Here is a 22063-nt window from a genome sequence, read left to right as displayed (position 1 = left end):
CAAGTCAATGTTCAGTTCTGCTGAGCAAGGGCAAGCAGATACCAAAGACTTCCTTGAATTTCTGTGCTGAAATCATGTCCTTGGAGGAAAAAATCAAAGTCCCCCAAACACTAATCAGGGTGGTTACAGGTAACAGCTAATTGCTCTAGTTTCGGGACAGATTTTTCTGATTGTAAAAACTTGTCCAAAGTTCCTCCCCTGGCTAACAGAACAGGGCAGAGTCCTGAGAGCAGAGGCGAGCAGCGCCCTGGGGTCAGAGGCTCGTGTTGCTCTCCACCCCGGAGCAGGAAGCCCCTCCTTGCTCTGACCTCCTTCCTCCACCCTCGCGCAGATGTAAGCCAAGCAGCCATCCCTCTGGAGGAGGGACCAGAAATGGGCACAGACACTGCCTGGAGAAGGGCTACGCTGGCCGCACAGGGTTCCTATCCCCAGAGATAATCTTCCCCTGGCCCACCTGGAAGAGTGTCCTAAACCAGGAGCATGTAAAGTACTCACTGATTCCACAATGAGTTTCGGAAGCCCCAGGCATGACCGGTGTTAGCTAGATGAGGGGTACTCAGCACTGACTAGAACGACGTCCCCACAAAGGGAGGGGGAAAGGCAGGTACGTAAGAATGTAATGTCAGATGGTTGTAAGTGCTCTTACAAAATTCACACCACAGAAAGGGAGGGAGAGCAACAGGGCAATTTATTTATTTGATAGAGAGAGAGGGAGGGAGAGAGAGAAAGAGCAAATGTGAGGGGAGGGGCAGAGGGAACAGGAGAAAAAGAATGTCCCGCAACTGCCGGCTGTGAGCAAGGAGCCTGATGTGGGGCTGGAGCTCATGATCCTGAGATCACAAACCTGAGCCGAAATCACGAGTCAGACACTTGACCGACTGAGTGACCCTAGCGCCCCAGCAGGGTTGTTTTAAGAAGGGGTAATCAGGGAAGGCTTCCTGAAGAGGTGAAATTGTAACAGATGAGCTGAGAAACCGTAAGGAATGCATACTTGTATCTGAAAGAGAAGGTTCCAGACAGAGGGCAGAGCAAGCAAGGTTCTGAGCCAGTTTTGAAGACAGGAGGCGGTGTCGCTGAAAAGTGATCTGGAGAAGGGGAGCCAGAAAAGGTGAAGTTAGAGACGTTACAAGAGGCCAGATCATGAGGCTTTTTTAGGTTGTGAGGAGTGGGTTAGTTTTTCCTCTTCCACGTGATTGGAGTCTTTGGAGGGTTTAGAACTAAGGACATGATCTGACTCAGGTCTAGAGAGCCACTCTGGCTGCTGTGTCCATGTAAGCCCCTGGCACATAGTAGGTGCTCACTAAACGTCAGTGGTTAGTATCACTGCTTTCCACCTCATCATTGGGCTCTTGAGGTTACTGAGGGCAGAGATCAAAACAGTCATCTTGTATTCCCGGTTCCCATTCTGGAGTGGTTGCTAAAATATGTGGGTAAACAAATGAGTGACTCAGGACATGAAAGAGTGAGCAAGCAGGAGTGAGCTCTGAGGATGAGACTCCTGCCCCAGATGGGTGGCAGGGACCCATGGCTGCCACGGCCCCTTGCTGAGGTAAGTCACAGAGTGAAAGAAGCATGGCCCTGGCCAGGCAGCAGAAAGATCCAGTCAGTACCCATTTTGGTAAGCGCCATCGTCCAGGGCCTAAGAACTTGCAGGCTGTGACAGGGCCCAAATCTGGCCTGCAGGAGCCTAAATGCACCTGCCAGCCACCAGGTGCAGGGCAGGCAAATGACTTGGGGCACCAGTTTCTAGGGTCCCCAGGATGTTTAGAGGCTCACTCTGATTCCTTTGGGAGCATCACAAACAGGTGTTTAACACAAAAGAGAAACCCAGAGGAGGTAGCCCGGCCAGGCAGAAGTATTAAAAATTTGGGTTCTAGGCTGTACTTCAGAGGTGGCAGAGATTGTTGCAAGGAAGGGCAATCATGAAGGGCTTCCTGGAAGAGCTGCAGCCTGGGGTCAAACTGTCTACTAGAGAGCTGGAGTTGCAGACACTCACCTCCCCTTGCGGCCAGCTACCCTGTGAGCTCTCTCCTACCCTTGAACCACATCTGATATCCCTCCCCACTATCCATGGGCTAATGCCTTGGCTTGAATATCCAGAAAATGGCCTTACCCTACCTATCCAGCATCGCCTCTTCCAAGCAGCCATATCCAGGGTCCATTCTGTGCCTTGAACACATCAGGCATCTTTTATCCCAGTGCCTTTGGTCCTGCCATTTGCTCCCTCAGGAATTCCCTAGGGGCATTTTACCTAAATGGCTGCCTTTTCCTCAAGGCCCAGCTCCCGTGTCCCAACATCAGGGGAGTCTCCACCCTCCAATCCCCCATCACACATATTTGGGGTGAGCTGTATGCCAAACTGGACTTAGTTGGGTCCCATCTCTTTGGGGTGATGGTTCTGTACCAGTCAGGCTTCTTGTCCCGGCATCATTGATAGCAGTGCCCCTTTCACTCCCAGATGTGCTCCAGCTGTGCAACAAATCACACAGAGACCCGTCACTGCCCAGCTGAAGGTCTCCAGTGGGAACTATGCCTTGTTCTTTGTTCTGTCGGGGCCTGGGATAATGCTCTGGATATTATGGACACATCTGGAGAGTCATTCCCTCGCACAAGTGATTTCTGAGGCATAACACGGCCAAGTAGCCAACGGATAGGTCACTGTTCTCCTGACTCGTCAGAGGAGGAAGGAGAAGAGAGGAAAACAAGACCATTTCAGAGAGTTACAGTGATTTGGAGAAAATCTTGAAGGGGCGGGGAGAAGAGACAGAACGGGGTAAAGAAGGACTTTAGACAGGCAAGGTGGGGATGGCCTCTGGAGAAGTGGCATTTGACTAAGGCCTGAAAAAGGGGAGGGAGCCAGAGAGGAGAGTATCTGTAGGAAGAAAATTCTAGAAAGTGCAAAACCCCTGAGGCCAAAATATGCTGCATTTGGAAGAGAGAGGCTACTGGGGGTGAGTGAGGAGGAGATCAGTGGGCGGGGTCAGCAGGAGCCAGACAGGGGGCAAAGCCCAGGGCTGGGCTTTGTCAGCCATGTTAAAGAATAAGGACTTTTTTTTTTTTTCCTGCCAATGGAGCGTTCTGGATGGAGGAATAATATCATCCAACTACTTTTTTCCCCAGACTGAAAGGTTTTTATTTTTTTAACCATGCAGATAGGAGACAGTAGTACCACGAATCTTCTTCTGATTGGACAAAGCCATCCCATGGATATTTCTCTGTTTAGAAGCAGAGATCCAGCAATGCCACTACATCGTGGCAGACAGGGCACAGAGTCATCAGGACCTTAGCAGATTTCTTTCTGGAGGCTATCCTCACAGAACATGCTAACAGCTCCCAGTTTTAAGTCCTACAGAACCACACAGGGCTGTATTAACAGGCCACAACAACCTGATCGCCACCACGAATGGCCACTGAAGTCTCCAAATGGCACGGCAGGGAAAAATTACATGGATGTTCTTGTAAATGCTCTCAACTAAAAGCAATAAGCAGGCCTGGACAGCTCAATGTCTCCACCGGGCAGAAACAGGGGAGGAGATGCATAGGGTCTTACTTAAAAGCCGTGAAATGAAAAACAGCGTTCACTTTCCACTTTCACACCTGGACCAAGAGAACCTCTCAAGTTTCAGTGGTTGGTTAGTAATTCTTCTCAATTAAAAAACATTTTGATGAATCAGGAAAGTTCAGAAGAACCAGGGGACTCTGCTCCCTACACGCCATGGTCTCTCAGCCACTGGAAACTTCCCAGCTGTCTCTGCTTCCATTGCATTCCCCTGCAGAGAGCACTGGCCACCATGTTTCGTGTCAAGGCCTCCCCAGGTCCTGGGAAGCAAAAGACAAGGCCTTCCTCCCGAAGGAGGACCGGGGGAGGCAACTGAACTCCTCCACCTACACAGTCCCACAGTGGGGGTTGGACCTGGTGGAAGGAGAAGAAAGGAGTTGGTCTAAAAGAACACAGTACAGAACAAGGAACTATCCCTGCCCCTGGGGGAGTGCCCTTGCTAAAGGGGGTGGAGCATGTGAAAGAGGTGGCAAAGAAGGGGGAGGCCCTCCCACGGTGTGCAGAGCAACCCTCCTTCTCTAGCGACAAAAGGGGAAGATTCAATTAAAAAGACGGCCTGCTTAGCTGTTTTTAAGAACTTTGCTTCTTCAGTTGTTTGTTCTGAGCTGTCATTTTAAAGAAAACGAAAAAGATGTGAGGTCTGGGCAGGTATAGACAGGCCCCATGACTGGAAACTCCCCTCCTGTACCTGCAGCCCGGCAGCCTAAAAACAGGCAGAGACTGAGGGTGCCAGTTGGGGGCCTGGATTCTGTGTGATCCCCATGACTGGGCTCAAGAAAATAGGCTTCTGGAAGGGACCCCCATCATGGCCCCTTGCTGGAGCACATGCCCAGAAATGCCAGCATGCCAGAGTTCCTAGGGAGCTGGGGGCTTTCTTGTGCCTTGCCAGGTGGTGGTTGGGGCCCTTACAGACCTGGGAGCAGGAAACAATGTTGGTGGCAGCCCTGGCAGAACTCAGGAAGGAAGAAAAATGGGTGGGAAGGAAGACTACCATCAGAGGTAGACCTGGACCACGAAGATGATGGTAGTGCCCATCCTTAGCACTGGGTCCTTGGTAGACACCATGGCATGTAACAGCTATGTGATGCATGAAGGCCACTTGGAAACAGAAGAGCCTGGGCATGGAGGCCACAGCCTTGGAGCAGAGTCTACTGAACGTTCAGAGGGGCCAGGGAACCTGAAAGCTCAAGCAGATAGCAAGGTTATGTCATTGGCCTAAACGCAGGTAGAAGGTAGTCTTAGGTAGGGGCCAGGTCCCAGCAAGGGGCTTAGCCAGACCGGAACCTGTGGAGCCTAGGAGGGACCTCTGTGGGCCACCTTGCCAGGCTTCTCCTGGCTATGGGTGGCCTATCGCCCAGCAGGTGGTACTGCAGGGGCTGGGGCCACAGGTCCCCTTTAATAATCTGGGCAACCATGTCAGTGTCTGGGAGGCTGTGCTGCCAGAACCAGGTGAAGACGCTGCAGACCGTGTCTGGGCAAACCAGAACTGATACCACAGTCCTGAGGATCTGCACTCATACTCCATGAGCACCTTGTTCCAGAAGTAGGGGTTGTTCCAAAAGCGAAACTTGAACTTGCATTGGGTCCTGGCGTGCCTGAGCTCCCTCAGCTCCAAATGCATCAGGTAGCAGCAGAGCATGTCTTCATCACCACTCATGATCATGGCTCTCAACTGCGAGTGGTTCAGAAGGGCGGTGACCCAGGAGCCAGGAATATTCTGGATGACGAAACTCCTCGGGCCAGGTGCAGACGGTGGATGCGCCCAGACCTGCGCTGCAGCCACAGGTAGGCCCTGTCCGCCTGGGCACCTCTCAGCTCCCACTCGATGGCCTCCGGTGGGTGCACGGCTGGGCCATCCAGGTTTAGGGGCCCCGGGGCCCTGCTACGCCGCGGCTCCCACCTCTGGCTCTTCCTCCCCCGCCCCCACACCCCCAGGTCCCCCAGTCCTCCCCCTCCTCCGCGAGCTTCAGCTTCTCCACCCCTCTGCCTCTTCCATGAAGATGGCGCCTTGCCCCGTCGTCACTTCCTCGGCCTTCCCGCCGCCTCCCTCCCGCGAACCCCGCCCCTGGGCTCCGCAGGTCTCTGGAGCCCTGGCCCGGGTCAGGCGGTTGCCCCGCGCCCCGGAGCAGGCGGGGCGGTCCCGGGGTGGGAGTGGGGCGCCCGCGTGCCGCTGCTTTGCGGGCCCCACCGGTGAGGTCGGGCGACTGGCGCGTGGCGGCTCCAGGGCCACGATCCCTTCAGCTGTGATCTCCTGCGGGAGCCTCTGGCCTGGCGGGGGTCAGGGTGCATGGGCGACAGTGTGGGTCCCGCCAGAGGGGCAGCGGGGCGCGAGGTGGAGAGGCACGGTCTCCCCCTCCTGGCGCGCTCCGTCCCTCGCACCCCACTTCAGGGTGTGATTCTCAGGGGTGCCCCAGCCTGGCGGAGTGGCAGGGGGCTGCCCAGTGGGGATACAACCGCGAGCGCCAGACGGAACTGGCCCCAGATTAGGAGGGCGCTGGAGGTGCCAGTGGGGTGAAATGCAGGGGTGTACCAAGCCGGGAGCAGCTCAGAGTGAGCACTGAGAATCAGGCACAACTCTGGTCGCGGACAGATAGAACTTTCCATCACAACCACCACACCAAGTGATTACTCTCCCCCCAAACCGCCCCCCCCTTCCCACCCTGCCTGCGGTGGGCAGTGGGCACCGGGCGGAGCCCACATTCAACTGCGGTTTGGGGGCAGCTGTAGGAAACTAGCAGCTTTGCACAGGACAAACTACTCAAACATATGCAGAAGAGGCGAACCAGCCTCAAAACAAGGAGCTGCAAATGATGATAACTGATTGGCACATGGAGGTACTGGAAATATTTATATGGAGAAAGAAACTTAAGAGTACAAGGATCTTGGGCAAGGGAATATCTCAAGCCCTGTGAACATGGAGTAAACTGACACCTGTTTGTAGGAACTGTAGCCTCCTGGGCTTGCAGACCGCAAGGTGGATGTTTCTACTTGTCCTAGGCCCAGGCTTCTTTTTTCTTTTTTAAGATTTTGTTTATATTTGACAGAGAGAGATCACAAGTAGGCAGAGAGGCAGACGGGGGTGGGGGTGGGGGGAGCAGACTCCCTGCTGAGCAGAGACCCCCCCCCCCCAATGCGGGGCTCCATCCCAGGACCCTGAGTTCATAACCTGAGCTGAAGGCAGAGGCTTAACCCACTGAGCCACCCAGGTGCCCCAACCCTGGCTGCTGCTTGCTCTATACCAGACATTTCACCTATGTGAACTCCAGTCTAAATTGCAGGGAATGTGCTTGGATGGGATGAGCCAGGATGAGCCTGGATGAACCAGCCATGCAGCCCTGAGCCTGCAAACGCATCTGCACTCCCGTGGTCGTGCCTCCCAAACTCAGGATCTACGCAGGTCAGCACATCTAATGGCCCCTCTTCCTGGAAGTCACTGCCACCTCCTCCAGAGAGCCTTCAGCCTCTTCTTGCCCAATGAATAAGATAACTCTGAGCCCCTGGGCCCACCATGGGGTGTACACTCCCTAGAGAGCAAGGTGCGTTCCCTTGGGGCCCCAGCTAGGGATCTGAAGGCATTGTGGTCGACACTGAATGTTTATGAAGTAAATGCAAGGCCAAAGAGATGAAGGGCCAGCTCAGTGCCTTTGTACACAAAATGCCTGTTACAGACGTTAACACTTGTTATTGTCCCATGGACTCTTGGCTGGACTCAGAGGTGACTTATACTGCGTGGCTCTGGACACTGGCCCCAGACCACGGAAAAGCAAGCTCAATTTTAGCCCTGGATAGAATCGCAGTACGAGTTACAGGGCCCCAGGGTGGTGAGGACTACCTTTGTTAAGAGATTGGCCAAGAAGCAAAGTCAGAAGCCACGTCACTGTCTCAAGTTTGTCTACACCCAATGGGCAGGCCCAGGTGTGAGCAAGGTCAGGTCCTAGCTCTGCCACTTGCCAGCTGTGCACTTTGGGCAGTGGATGGCATGTCTTTTCTTGGACAACCAGCATTTATTCCCCATCCTAACTGTAACCCCAATTTCCTTTGAGAAACCGTTCACTCCTCCTGTCTCATTCAGCCTTGTCGTCGCCGGCTGGTTTTGGGGAGGGCACAGAGCCCTATCAAAGCCAGTGAGACAGGAGATGCCTAGTGGTGCTTTTGTGAATATAAGAAAGAAATATAATTTCTTGCTCTTCCTGGTCAGCACTGTGAGAGTGACAGGGATGGAATCATGGCAGCGTTCTACTCCTATACAAAGGGAGCCACTTTGTAGAGCCTGAGGACAAAGTGATTTCTACAGAAGATAGGGTCGAGAGAGACAGGAATGCTAAAGCCAGCCATGTTTGAGTGGCTGAACCAATTCTAAAAACTGTGCTACATCTGGCATTTTTCGTTATATGAAATTTCATTAAGCCACTCTGATTTTTCTGACCCTTGTGTCCAAATTTAAGTGAAAATGTGATGCCACTTACCTCAAAGACATCCCATTACGATCTTTCATTTCAAAGTCTATAGGTGCCAACGTGAAGGCCTGTTCCATCTGCCCTACACTCACCATCTCCTTGGGGGCTAGAGATGTTTGGAGTTTCTAGTCCCAGGCTCTCTCCAGCCCTTTCCCAATCAGACAGGTTCACAACTTCCAAACACATCATTCAGAAGTTTTTAATAAACAACTTCATTATAAAAACTTTTTTTTTGAAAATGTAATTCTGTAAAACATTGAAAAATCTACTTTAACAAAGATACGCCCTGTGCATTTTCTAATGGCACTTATATTTTACAATTAAAAACCTTGTTTTATATAAAGCCAAAAATACTCCAAGAGGTTATTCACTGTGTTTACAAAGTGCTAGAAGGTTTTTGTCTTGTATTTTTCTCTCTTTAAATAATCTGGCGTTACGAAAGAGTGGCCCCAAAGCCTTGATCACTGGGAGGGAGGGAGGCGAATGGGAAGTGTGTTTCAGGAGTTCTAGTGCCAAGCAGGCAGAGGTGGAGGGGGCAGCTACGGAAGTGAGCCTGCATCTGAAGAAACTGGGCTGGAATACTTCTTCCAAACCCCTCCACAGAGGCACTAGATTATCATGGTGAATCTCTCTCCTGTTAGAACCAGAACACCCCTTCCCTTGCCGCAGACCCTTCTCTCCAGTGGTGAAGGTCATAGCCAATTCCTTCCACAGCAGGTTCAGAGCTCCAGGAGAGGCCAGGGTGGGGTCCCAGAGGAATCTGGACTTTTCTGGCCAACACCTGCCTAAGGCAAAGTTTCTTATTACATAAATATCCTTGTTAAAAAGCAAAATATTGATCCTGTACAATATAAACTGTTAAAAAAAAATCGTGCTTAAAAACAGCTCCTAGATAAGAGGGGAAGTAGAGGGAATGGGTAAAACAGCTACCAAAAAAAAAGGGGGGGGGAGGGGCAGGGATTCAGACTACTAGGGGAAGTTTAGGGCAGTGGAAGAATTTCAACTTAGGACAATATCTACGAGCAAAAAAGTAATCACACCTGCTTCCCGGATTTCCATTAAATGCCATTTGTAAAAGGTGGGGGGGGGGATCTCATTGGTGCTCCTTTTCCCACCTCTCCCCTTTTAAGATGTGCACAGAACCTTTGAGCTGACACAGCTGGGCAGGCCATCCCTGGCCCCCAGAAATGTACTCAGCCTGGACCAGCTATGTACAGGATGGGAGGTGCCTGCCCCGTTCAGGGCAACTCATCGCTGACAGAAGTTGGAGGAGGTGGGAGGGAAAGGGGACATCACCCTTTTTACCTGGTCCCTGTTTGGTCTCTGCCACATGCCATGGCTCCTGTCCTGGGCAGACACCCCTTAGGCTCTCATGGCCTCAGTAAAGGTACTGAAGTGGGTTTGGTACTGAGTAAAGGATAAGGCTATTCTTATCCTTCGAACAACCAGGCCAATAAGGCTTTTTTTTTTTTTTTTTTCTCCTCCTTAAATTTGGGGAAGGGAAGTTTAAGAAACGGCTGGGTGACTATGGTCCAAAAAAAGGTGAAGGCAGATGTTCCTCTGTACCAGCAAAGTTCACAGTGATAGAGAAATTCCTTGTGTGTGGTGAGGGCACTGAAGGAAAAGAGGGGCAGGATGGAAAGGGGGGACGGGGCAAGGCCCCAGTTACAAGGCTTTAAATAGTCGCTCTGCCTGTTCTAGGAGTTTCCCAGCATCACTAATGGGGCAGAGAATTCAAGGGAGGGACAGGAAAGGACAGGCAAGAAGAGTGGACTCCTCTAAGCCTGAGACTGTCTATTCTGTGGCCAGAGGCCCACCTGCCTCTATGAATGAGGAGGGCAGGGATGGTGGCCGGGAGCAGGTAAAGGGCTGCTGGGTCTAGTGATGAGGACCAGAGACAATAAGAAGAATGGCAGCACTGAGTCCTGCTTGGACCCTTACGTGCCATTTCCTGTAATACGAGTCCCAGTAACATGCACAGCATGCAGGAGGTGGCTGCGTACCAAGGGGGACGCTTTTAAAAATAAACCTTAATTAGTCCCTGGGACTCACTGAAACTAATTTTTAGAAGCAAATCATCTAGTCTGATTCTAACCTTGCCAGACATTTTTATATCTGGTTTGTTTTGTTTTTTTTTTAAAGGTATCCCAAGCTACCCTGCCTAAATCAAAACGTGCTTATTCATGCCACATTGCTTTCAATTAAGGACCAGGGAGCTACATTTTAAGGTTTTCACCTCAAAGAGTACTGGCCTGGGCTGAAGCAGAAGCCTGGGTCTTGGACCTGCTCAGTTCCTGATGAAAAAGCAAAGTGATTTCTAGAAGGGAGAGTAGGAGGACTGGGAGGAGGCTGAGGCAGTTCCTTGGTAGTTCGTCCTGAAACCCTCGTGGAGAAACCAGCATGAGGCACGGCTGAGAGAGGTGCCCAGAAACTACTGGCTGCACTTGTAGGAGTTAACAGTAAAGAGGTAGAAGTGTGTTTCTGAATCAGAGTGGAGGTGTCTCATGAGGGTCCCACATCAGTGGTCCCCGAGCTGCCTCCCTCCCGTGAGTGGGAAGAGCGAAGCCCATCCAGAACTGAGAAATGAAGCAGGGATGGGGTTCGGCTGGGCAAGGGCTGCGCTGTCTGTGGCAGGGAGCCCCACAAGCCAGATCATCTGTTGCAAGAAACCCTGCTAAGTATCGGGGCTAGGTGGGGGGGGCATAAGCAGAAGGTAGAATTTCTTTGATGGAGAGCGGAGAAGCCTATGCACAGTGACCCCGAGTCCACGGTAACTGCAAAGGAGTGGAGAGAGAGGGGACCCTGTGGAGAAAAGGTTAGTATGGGAGCCAATGACATACCCACAGGTTAGGACTCAACTATCTGCCCAGCCCTAACTTCCTGAAAACTCTTCTTCCAACAATTCCACAACTTCCTGGAAAAGGGATAAATAGGAGACAAAATCAGGGCTTCACACCCTCTCCTTTGCTATCCACACCAGCTTAGAACCTGAGTCCCTCCTTCCGAGACTAATGATAACAGTTCATGATGTCTGGGGTAGGGGTCGGGGAGCGGGGGCAATGGGAGTGGGGGCAAAAGCAGCGGCCATGCCTTTCAGGTCTCCCCTCTCCAGTTCAAGGGGAGGGGGTGGGGTCATGATGTACTTGGAGAAAAACAGAACTGCAGACCTGTGAGAAAACGGCTCCAGTCTTCTTGCCTGTCTCGCGGACACTGCCGAGGAAGGCAGGAACAGACACAGTCATGGAAGATGGCAGAGACTGAAGCAGTCCAAAGTCAGTTTATTTCCCCACAGGGGAAAAACGTGACCTCAAGTGAAGAGAAGTCAGCGAGACCCGACTCCGCCTTGTAAACAGGGCTCCAGTTAACAGCAGGTACCAAATGGTTCCGGCTGGTGCCAACTGGAATGGACTGGTGGGAATGGACTCACGGCGTGTAAACAATGTTCACTGCAATCACTCGAAGGCTAACAGCTTGGCAAGGGAGGTGAATGGTGTGTCTGAGACGACTGTGTAAACGGTGCCGTTGCTGGACAACACTGACTGGAAGTGGAGGTGTCGGTACAGGAGGGACGGGGGCGGTGGGAGGAAGAGGCCCTCTCTCCTGCCCACTGGCTGGAAGCAGGTGATGGAGCCAAGTGACCCTTTCTCTGCAGCAGGGCCCGACCAACTGCTGTGGGGTCTGCAGGTTGGGACCAGGAGATGGGCTTCTTGGGCTATTTCTCTCGAGGTCATCCGAAGTGAAACCCTCTGTCTCCAAGAGACTGCCTCCTTCTCCGAAGAGAAAGCGCTTCTGACGTTTTGGAGGGGAAGAGGGCTGAGTGTGGCTCCCGATTCAGATCAAAAAAGTAAAAGTAAAAATACCTGAAGTTCTATGGTATGAGATCTTTTCATGGGGCTGGGGCTCAGGGCTCCTCCTGGAACTGATCCTGGAGCCTTGAACCCCCAAACCAAGTGCTCCATACAGATACTGGAATTTTTTCTTTTTGAACCCAGCTCTGAAAGCTCAGCTGCCTTCGTGGGGGAGGCAGACAAAGTGGGCACAGAGGCTCCCTGACGGAGCCCAAGCCTGGACTGAGGGCCTCCCTGGGGGCTACTGGAACGCCTGGTGGAAACGAGGCAGGGTGGTGGTGCTCAGGCCAGATGTGAAGACCGGAGGCAAGGAGTGCAGAGGTCCAAAGTTCAGCGGCCCCCCAGCTCCAGGGGAGTCTTGAGGCTGCGCTTGCAAACTGGTGAGCAAGGGCTGCGCCTCGGCCTGGGAGTAGCCCATGACCAGGCCTCCCGCGGGCCCCGGCGGGTTGCACGGGGGGAGGTTGAGGGGGAGAAAGCCCAGCAGGTGGGAGAAGTCCACGTTGGCGGCGCAGAGGGCCTCAGAGAGGCTGGCGGGGCTCCTGGCAAGCAGTGCCTCATCTAGGAGGGCCGCTGCCGCCGCCGCCGGCTGAGGTGAGGCGGGCTGGGGCTCAGCGGACGGGAGAGAGAGGCTTCCGGGAAGCTCTGCCAGAAAACTATCCACCTCCACTTTGGGCAATTTGTCAGGCAAGTATGAGGTAGATCCAAGCTGGTATTTTGGAGGAAGCTGAGCTGGGGAAGAGATGGGCGAGGATTCCAGTGGGTAGCTCATACCCACGGGCAGCGTGCCGTGCACCAGGGAGTGGGGCACGCCCGGGCTGGGCATGGTGGGGATGTGGGCGCCATACATGCCCACAGGCAACACGCCAGGGAAGGCCTTGGCCCCCATCACGTCCCGAGAGGCCATGCACAGCACGGGGCTCAGCTCCTCCTTCACACTGACCGTGGAGCTGCAGCTGAGTAGGCCTAACATGTCCACTGGCTCTGTCTTGATTTTGAGCAGCTCCTGTGAGTGGCTCTTCTTGACATGACGTGTCAGGTGGTCCTTGCGGCCGAACCGCTGGGCACAGTACTGGCACAGGAAGTCCTTCCGGCCCGTGTGCACCACCAGGTGCCGCCGCACATCCTTGCGAGTGTAGAACCGCCGGTCACAGTGGTCGCAGGGGTGCTTCTTCTCCTTGGCACCACCCGCTACTCGGCGTGAGTGGGCCTTCAGGTGCTCCAGCAGGGCCTGGGTACTCTCAAAGGTCTGCAGGCACACCTTACAGCTGAGGTCACCGCTGCTGGCGGCATGCATAGCCAGGTGGCGCCGGTAGCCTAGCTTTGTATTGTAATTCTTACCGCACTCAGAACAGTGAAGGGCCTCTTTGTTGGGGTCATGGGTCTGCAGGTGGTTCCGCAGATGGTCCTTGCGGTGAAACATCTTATCACAGTACATGCACTGGTGGGGTTTCTGGGCTGAGTGGGTGGCCATGTGCCTGGGGGTAGGGATGGAGGATAGAGGAGAAAAAGAAGGGAGATCACAAGGGCTGGCCAGACAACCGAGACATCCACTGACGGAACTAGATACTAAAATTATGGTCGAGCCATGTGATGGAATGCAATGGGGTCCCGTGCCAGTCAGTACCTAAATTCTATAGCTGTCCTCGCCCACCTGCAAAATCTCATATGTACTGCTAGTCTTTGCAGCACTGTTAGTAGTAGTAAAGTCAGGAACGATCTAAATGTCCATCAATAGGGAACTGGCAAATAAATTACGGTAAGTTCATAAAATGACACAACTTAAAAAAAAAAACAAGGTAGCTTTATATGCCCTCAGGGAACAAGCTCTTAGGATATACGAAGTGGTAAAAAGCAATGGGACAGGGGCGCCTGGGTGGCTCAATGGGTTGAGCCCCTGCCTTCGGCTCGGGTCATGATCTCAGGGTTCTGGGATCGAGTCCCGCATCGGGCTCTCTGCTCAGTGGGGAGCCTGCTTCCCTCTCACTCTGCCTGCCTCTCTGCCTACTTGTGATCTCTAAAAAAAAAGAAAAAAAAAAGCAATGGGACAGAACAGTGCATGCAGAATGGTACTATGCATAGGATAAAAACGGAAAATAGACAAATGTTTGTTTATACGCACTCAAAAATATTTCTGGAAGGATATACAAGAAATTAACAACACTGGCTGCCTATGCAGAGAAGAGATAAGAAGCTTATGCGTATGATGGAGAATTTCCATTGTATGCCATTTGGTACCTTGTGAATTTGTTTTATGTGAATGTATTTTCTTTTCAAAAAATTTAAAATGGCACGATAAAAAAAAAAAAAAGAAAGAAATCTATCTAAACTTCCCGATCTAGAACAATCCCAAAATATAAGGGGCTGAGTCAAAAAAGGAAGTTTGGTAGTGTGTGTGTAATATAATCCCTTGTGAAAATAAAAAGGGAAGGAGTACATGTTTCAATGTCTCAACAAGGATACACAAGAAACTAACCCCAGTGGACACCTCTGGGGAGGAAAATGGTTGCTTCCAGCATGAGGACAATTCATTTTTCACTGAATGCCCATTTGTACCATTTAAAGTATTTGCCACATAAACCAGCAACACTTAAAAAACTGTTCCAATGGTATAGCACCTCAGTGCCCCCCTTGGTTTACCTGCTCCCATCTGGAGGGACAGCAGCTCAGAGTGCAGGAGTTACAATCCAGAGCTCCACAGGACATTCAGAATCAACTCACCAAGACTTCAAGGACCCACATTTACCAGGCCCTGTGTGAACTGTCATTTACCTTGTTCTCCACAAGAGGCCAAAGCATAGGACAGCCCCACCCACCAGTCAGTAAGCAGCAGAGGCTAAATTTGAACACGGTCCTTCTTGCAACCTGAGTTCACTTAGGTACGCCACGGCTATAGCACCCAGTGATCCTTCCTACCTGTAAGGTAGCAAACAGCCGTTACGCTCATGCTACGTGTGAGTGCCCTGCCTGAGAGTTACTGTGAACCTCCTGGGACATAACTGACATGTAATGTATGAGAGGGAGGTGATAGGTGATCCACAGTCCATGTCCTTCATTTTACAAGTGAAAAAACTGAGGCCCTAAGTAGTTTAGTAACTCACCTAAGCTCACACAGTGACTACAGTTGGAGTCCTGGCTCCTGCCCCCCAGACCAGGACCTTTCCTGCAGCCTCCCATGGACACCCAGATGGTACTAAGAGGACAACCCAACTGGAGTCCACCTAAGACACAGAACACCCAGAATCAAAGCATGATTCTGTCCTGAGGACCAGAGAACTGTCCTGAGGACAATCCTGGTCACCTACTACCCCATTACTTGTTTTAGTTCCTTCCTATCAACTGTTTTCCAGACAAAGAACTAAGGCTTTCTGTGGTCATCTTGTTCATGAATTTACTTGTTTGCTGTCTGTCCCCACTATTAAGATAGTGAACTCGAGGGCCAGCACCCTCATCTGTCTGGCTCACTACTCGGTCCCCGGCACTGAATGCTGTGGCTGGCATTTAGCAGGAGCTCAATAAATCCTAGCCGGCTAGATGAATGGACGAAGGGGTGTGCATCAGGTAGTCTGCCTCATTTGTAAAGGGCATCTTCCTGTTCTTCTGATGGAAAGGCAAGGATAAAATCTGAGCAGCCAGGCTGCTCTGCTGTATCTGCTTTATACCAGCACTGTCACATTCCATGTCACTTTATATAGGGCTCTTGGGCTTACAAGTTTCAGATCAGCTGCTGACCCAGAGGAAACCATGGAGTCTACAGAGACAGAAGGAATCATGTGAGCAGCGGACTGGCTCAGAAGAGGCACTGCAGGACCAAAGAAGCTATGTGACCCTGGGTAAATTACTTCCCCACTCTGAGCCTCCACTTTAAAATTTACAGATTGGACCAGAGGGTCTCCTTTTCCTTCTAAAGTTCTAAGACTGAGTCATAATTTCTGGCTAAGAATCTCACCGCTAATTGACAAAGGTGGGGAAAGTAGTATTGCCAAACTGTTCAATCTGGTTTGTTCATGACTGGCTGGTATTTCCCCATCAGAGTCTAGTGTCTGCCTACAAATACCAGTATTAGCTTTTAGTGAGTGACTTCAAGTGGTTGGCGTTCAGGGTACACTTGTGGGCCAATTAACCTCTACTCTTCTGTCACAGATTAAGCCTCATACTCAGTGGAGTCTTTCTGGCTTTGTCCTCTGGAAACCCCACAGAAGGAATAGGTACGGGAGTGTCACCTACCTATATAGCTTGTACTTGGAGGCAAAAGCCTTGCCACAGTGCAGCTGAGGGCAGCTATACGGTCTCTGCTCTGGATGGGGGAGGCTGTGAGGCCTCAGCTTCTCCCCATTCGTGAAGGGCGTCCCCGAGATTTCACATTGGCACTTCACTTGACTCTCTGCCTCCCGGCCCCGAGGCCTGGGAACTAGTTTCCAGCCCACTTCCTCCTCCTGCTTTGCATCTTGAATCCAGGGGGGGACGCTGGTGAAAAATGTGGTCATGGCAAGACTAATGGCAAAGGGCCATGTTATTCAGAAAGCCTCCCCATCAGCTCCACACGGGCTCTCTGCTCTGTCACAGCCTCCAACGCAGCCTTCAGAAAACAATCTCTTCACCTGAAACATCAGAACACCTGGTGTTAGGGAGCCCAATACCATGAAAACATGGGCTCTGGAGGGAGACAGATCCCGTTCCAATCCCAGCCCCTCCACCTCAGAGCCATGTGAATTTCAGCCACCTACTTACTTCCGTGAGCTATCCCTCATTTACAAAATGGGCTTAATGATCTCCTAAATCATAAGAATGGTCTGAGGATTAAATGAAATAACGAAGAGAGAGCATTGAGCAGAAGGCTGGGCACCCAGTAAGTGCTTAATGGTAACTATTAGTAGTAGTACTATCTAGGTGAATAGTAAGCAAGATAATCTGAGGAAGGAAAAGCCCTAACCTCCAACTATTCTCTTTCAACTTCACTTTTATATCCTTTCCATTAAATTTAGAGATAAGTAGCTCCTCCTCCTCTTTACCCTACCTCCCCCTCACCCACTACTTTCCACAATTCTCCTCCTCATGGAGGTGCTAAAGAGCAATAAAATGCCCAAAAGGCAACATGGAAGGAAGAAGGCTTTGCTTAGGAATTTACACCCTGGAAAGTCAGCTCCAGAGCCAGATGTGTTTCTCAGTGGAGCATCAGTGAGAGGTTCTGCTGAAGGAGGGAACAGCAGACTCCACATTTCCCCTAAACCAGTACTGGTCTCATCCTACCCACCACCACCTCTCTGGGTGTCCCAAGCCATGCTTCTTTAGCAAAGCCTGTCCAAGACCCCAGGTGCTGAGTGCCACCCCACCCCCCTGCTGGCAGACCCCCAGAGCACACATGCATTTCTCCATTATGAGCAGGTAGCATGCTTGCATTACAACTCCTCACCAAATTGATTCTTTGAAGGGTCAGATCACAGTTCTTTCGTTTCCACACACTTAGCATCTAGAAAAGGACTCTCAACTTTTAGATGGGTGAATGAGTCACTGAATGCAAGTTGATGCAAGGTTAACTTATGCTCAGAAAGTTTGGGTTTAAATTGGGGCCGCAGCCCTTCCAAAGTGGGGAGGCAATATCTTGAAGTCTGAACCTTTCTCTTGCTGAGGCAGGGGGAGGGGAAGCGTGTGGGAAGGGGGAAAACTGGAGCAAAGATGACAGAGCTTTTTTCCAGACATGAACTCAAAGGAAGAGAGGATGGGCGTTACTGTACGGACTGTCAAAAGGGGGACAACAGACCCATATTCACTCACAAACTCATCACAGATTACCAACTGCAAAGCAACTTGCTACAACAGGGGGATTCCTTTTGAAGAGGTCATGCCAAAAATCTGGTCATGAGGCTTTTTCATGTAAAGGGAGCAAAGAGGGTATCTGGGGATTGTCCATGAGAATCTGGGGAAGGCTCCAACCACACAAACAGCTGTGGGCCACAGAATGCTTGCTCAGCTCATTAGCACCTGCTGCTCACAGTGACCATTCATCCAACAGACTGGCCCTGAACGAGATGATGGGATCAGCGGGTTCATGCCCCAGAGAGCTTCGCTCATCAATAACATGAGCTACGTCCTGTTCAGGAACCATTCCTCTTGTTGAAGAAACACTGCAATATAATATGATAAACACTTCCCCATCACGAGTGGAGATTTGCCTAGAAAGATCGGCACAAAGGTAGCTGCATTTTGCATGAGTCATGTGCTGGGGAGGGGTAGGCAGTACTAAAAACTAGTCCCACTTGAGCCTTCAAGTCATCGTGGTGTATGTGCCTGCTTCACTATAAATCTCAAAGGCCTCTGACGTCTGCCTTTCATGGTTTAAGTTCTTCCTCCTTCTCAAGGGTGGAATTACCTGTTTATAATACCAGTGATTACTACGCACCTTGGAATTGGGTAGAAAACAAGCACAAGTTTAAACATCTAGTTTGGAGGGGAATTTCCCCTACCCTCAAAGTCAAATTCTGCTCCCCCTTCTTACCCAAAATCATGCACCTCAGCCCCTGGAAAGTTGGGAATGGCAGCCAGAGGGAAGCAAGTCGCATCACTTTGGCCATTGTGAGAGGGGAGCCTAGCCCTGGAAATTCCACACAACCTCAGAAAGAGAACAGGACGTCCCCCACCTCCCACACGTCCACCTCTTCTGTTCTCCTGAACAAGCACAAACAAGACAGAGCAGTTTAGTACGCTGCTTCTGAAAGCGTGAGTAATGGGCTTCTAGGAAAGAGGCCAGTGGTGGCTAAAGACAGCTCACGAGGTTGTACTGACAGAACCAAAGGAGGGAAGCAGCCATGTGCTTGCCTTGATCTGGGTTTAATGGGGCTATGACTTTAAAAGGAAACAGCCAACACCCTAATCCTATTCCCCCTACCCTTTTTAAAAAGGCACAGTGGAAGTCCTTACCTATAGTCACCAACAGCCTACTGGATAACCAAAGCTGCCGCTGTTACCTTAGGAACCCTTTTGGGAACCTAGTCTCTCTCCCTCTGTCCTTTGTCTGCAAACTCCTCTCCTCCAGGAAAGTTCCTGGGCCCCTCTCCTTCAGACTTCTTCCTCGGCAAAACTGAAAGAATTCTGCTTCTTTCAAAGCTGCTCTTCTGGTCTCACACTCTAACCTTAACAACTGTAGAGAAGCTGACGGAACCTGTTCCCATAAAACAAACACAATCAATCCCTCCCAGTTACTGGTATAACTCAGTATATTTTCATCCAAAGATTCCTCCTGGCGCCTGATCTGAAGAGGGAGGCAGCATGGAAAGAACCTTGGACCTGCTATCAGGAGAGCTGCCACTCACTGGCCGTGAAACCATGGGCAGGTTACTTTGTTTCTCTGCATCTCCGTTTCCTCAATTTCTAAACTGAAGATTTATTCTCCTTACCTATAGTAGTCTCACGGAGGATGAAGTGTCTGATCTAAAGTATGTGAGTACATGCAGCGCTGTCTCTGAGGTCTACACTGTGTCTGCCACTTTTCCGCACAGGGCCCGAGTAGTACTTCTTTTTTTCCCCTTTTAATGTTACTTCTCAGGCCTCTGAGTGAGTTTCCTTCCCTTCACAACCTCTCCCCAGAATGCAGCCTTCCCCTTTTCCCTCACAGTCAACCCGCAGCACATCCCCTCTAACCAGCCCCCGCTGCGCTCCCCTCCTCCACCACCACATCCTGGGCCACAGTTCTCTCACCTCAGGAATCTCTTCTATTACTAAGGCTCTGTACCCCAAACACAAATGCTTTCCGAAAACTCGAAGGCCTTCTCTGGAAGCTGAAAGGAGACAAACTGCTCCCTAGTCTATCTGTCCTGCTGTGTGCCATGATGCCTGCTGCCCTCGGACGAAAGGATAGTTTTTTATGGTGTTACATCATCTCTATAGAAACTGCGTTCTTTCTCCATTATTAGCCTGTTTCCTCATCTGTAAAGCTAAAAATACTTACCTCACAGGCTTGTTGTGAGGATTATTTTAGTCAGGTATGCAAAGGGCACAGCGCAGTGCTTGGCGTGCTGTAAGTACCCAACAAAAGGCAGCTATTATCTTTGCCTTTGTATTGAGTTGCACGTCCCTATCCCACCTTCTGCTGCGGCAGGAAATTCTCACAACCTTCCCAAAACCGTGGAGAAGCCTCCCCCACCCCCGCAGCAAGAGAAGGGTTAACCTCTAAGTGTTCTTAACTAGAGAGACCCATAGAGGATTAACAGCTCCACTTCAGTGACTACCCTAAAATAGCTTTTATCCCTCCAGCCCAAGAGCTACTTGGGGATCTGAAAAACTCAATTCAACACCTGCCGAGGAGGAAACACACCCGGGAACACACCCTGGAACGTTCCTTAGGGTGGACAGAATCTTCCCTTAAGCAGAACCCAAAATAGCAACTGGGAAATTATAAATAGACTGAGAGAAAAAAAAAACCACACTGCACAAAAAAACCAGGTCTTGACCTGAGCACCAGAAACAAATCCAAATGACACAATGACTGGCTGGAAAACAGTGAGAAGGAAAGGGAGGAATGGGAAGAGCCGCCCCTCTCACTCCCTCCCTCACACACACTCCAAAGTGGTGGGAGAATTAAATTACAGGGAGGCCGGAGAGTCTCAATGACTTGCATCATTCCAAGAGACATCAAACAGGATTAACAGGGGTTGGATTTACTCTCGGGCTGCTTGTTCTTCTGTCACTATAGATGGGCCCTCTTTGCAGTCCCTTTGATTCACTCTTTCCTCCCTTCCCACTGCCTCTCACTCCTGAGGAGGCCTTAAGCAAATGGCTGCAACTCACTATAGCCCCATTTTCATTACCAGGAAACCTGGCTGGACCCCCCCCCAAGGACTCCCCCGACAATGGAGTGGCCTCACCGTGAGGGGCAGGGTTAGAAATCCAAGGCCAGTCTCTATCACAGTCCCAAACTAACAGGTGGAAAAACACACAAGCCAGAAGACAGGCTACTCTTGGAGGTGAAAGCACCAACAACTCCCCTACACCAGTTGTCCCCTTATCTTTCACGTTACAGGTGCCTTTCCCCCACCAGCTGGGGCCAGAGCCTGGGACTGGATTTATAGGGAATAACCAGGTTCCTTGGGCAGCTTCTTAGACCACTCCACTGTGTGGGGGGAGAGGTTGAACTCCCCTGGAGCTGGGAGAGACAGGAGTAGATGTCTGCCAGAGAAGGGACAGAAATTCAGGGAGAAGTCTGGAGGAGGTCTCAGGGATGGGAAGGAAGGAAAAGTATGATAAAGAATTATTAGCAAGTTAACTTAGTCTCTTAAGGGACCACCTCCCCCCACCCCCAAAAGAGATGGGGGACTACAAGGGCTGGAGGATTCCAGGAGTTGAAAACAGAAGTGAATTCTCTGAACTTCCAAAGTCTCAAAAGGGTAACCAGATAGATAACTAAGGTTTGGGAGTATGGTCACTGAGGAGGGAATTATAGATGGAGCTTACTGGGGTTCTCCAGAACCGGGTATTTGACGGAAGCCTCAAAATGGGTTGTGTGGTTCTGGAAAACGAAAGTAAAAAAGTAAAAAAAAGTAAAAAGCGGAGTATTTGGAGCAGGAAAGGGGGTTATGTGGGTCCCGGTAGGCGTGTCCGAGGGGAGGGAGCAGGTGCAGCTTATCTGCGTCCCCCAGACCCGGGTCCCTCGTAAGGTCAGCAGCGCGTTATCTGGGTCTCCAGGGAACCTGGGGGTCAAGAGTAGGGGACCCTCAGGGCTAGGTCTCCAGGTCTCGGTAGGAAGGGGACCAGTGGGGTTTCTTCCGGTCCCCCGACCCAGGTATCGGATCCGCGGAGAGATTTCGTCACCATGGGGCCTATCGGGGCCCGAACTGGCGTGAAGGGGGCCCCCGGTCGGGGGTGTGGGCGACCGCGCCGTGGGGCCCGAGATGAGAGGCGCCGCCGCTCCGGGTGCCGGGCGCGCGGGCACAGCGAGACGGCCTCCCGCCCCGCTCCCCGCCGTCCCCCGGGGCCCTCGCCGGCACTCACCGCGCTCGGGGCCCCGCGCTGCGGGCCGGGCCGCGCTCGGGCTCCGCCAGGCCCGTTCAGGCCCCGGTAGTGGCGGCGGTCGGGCCATTGTGCGGTGCATTGTGGGAGCCGCGCGAGCGGGCGCTCGGGCCGTGGAGGGGGCGGTGCCGCGGGCTCTCTATGGTCCCGCCCGCCTGCCGGCTAGAGCGGCCGGGGCGGCGCGCGGGCGGCGCGTGGGG

The 22063-nt window shown here is 51.7% G+C and overlaps 1 protein-coding gene and 1 pseudogene across 2 annotated transcripts; both read right to left on the bottom strand.

Annotated features, from left to right (window-relative positions):
* Window positions 1–4827: 4827 nt before the first annotated feature.
* On the bottom strand, window positions 4828–8093 carry LOC122915369 (annotated as a pseudogene).
* A 97-nt stretch (window positions 8094–8190) lies between these two features.
* PLAGL2 (PLAG1 like zinc finger 2) lies at window positions 8191–21944 on the bottom strand. 2 transcript variants are annotated; one of them, XM_044263263.1, is made up of 4 exons: window positions 21846–21944; window positions 21309–21363; window positions 16089–16462; window positions 8191–13339 (listed from the first exon to the last, which is right to left on the bottom strand). In XM_044263263.1, the coding sequence occupies exons 3-4, from the start codon at window positions 16346–16348 to the stop codon at window positions 12106–12108; spliced, it is 1494 nt and encodes a 497-aa protein (XP_044119198.1). In that variant the 5' UTR covers window positions 16349–16462; window positions 21309–21363; window positions 21846–21944; the 3' UTR covers window positions 8191–12105. The 2 variants fall into 2 exon arrangements, with proteins under 2 accessions (XP_044119198.1, XP_044119197.1); XM_044263262.1 differs by lacking the exon at window positions 21309–21363.
* Window positions 21945–22063: the final 119 nt, after the last annotated feature.

This window comes from Neovison vison, chromosome 8 (genome assembly GCF_020171115.1).
Source record: "Neovison vison isolate M4711 chromosome 8, ASM_NN_V1, whole genome shotgun sequence".
NCBI lineage: Eukaryota > Metazoa > Chordata > Mammalia > Carnivora > Mustelidae > Neogale > Neogale vison.
This window is presented reverse-complemented; position numbering and strand designations above follow the sequence as displayed.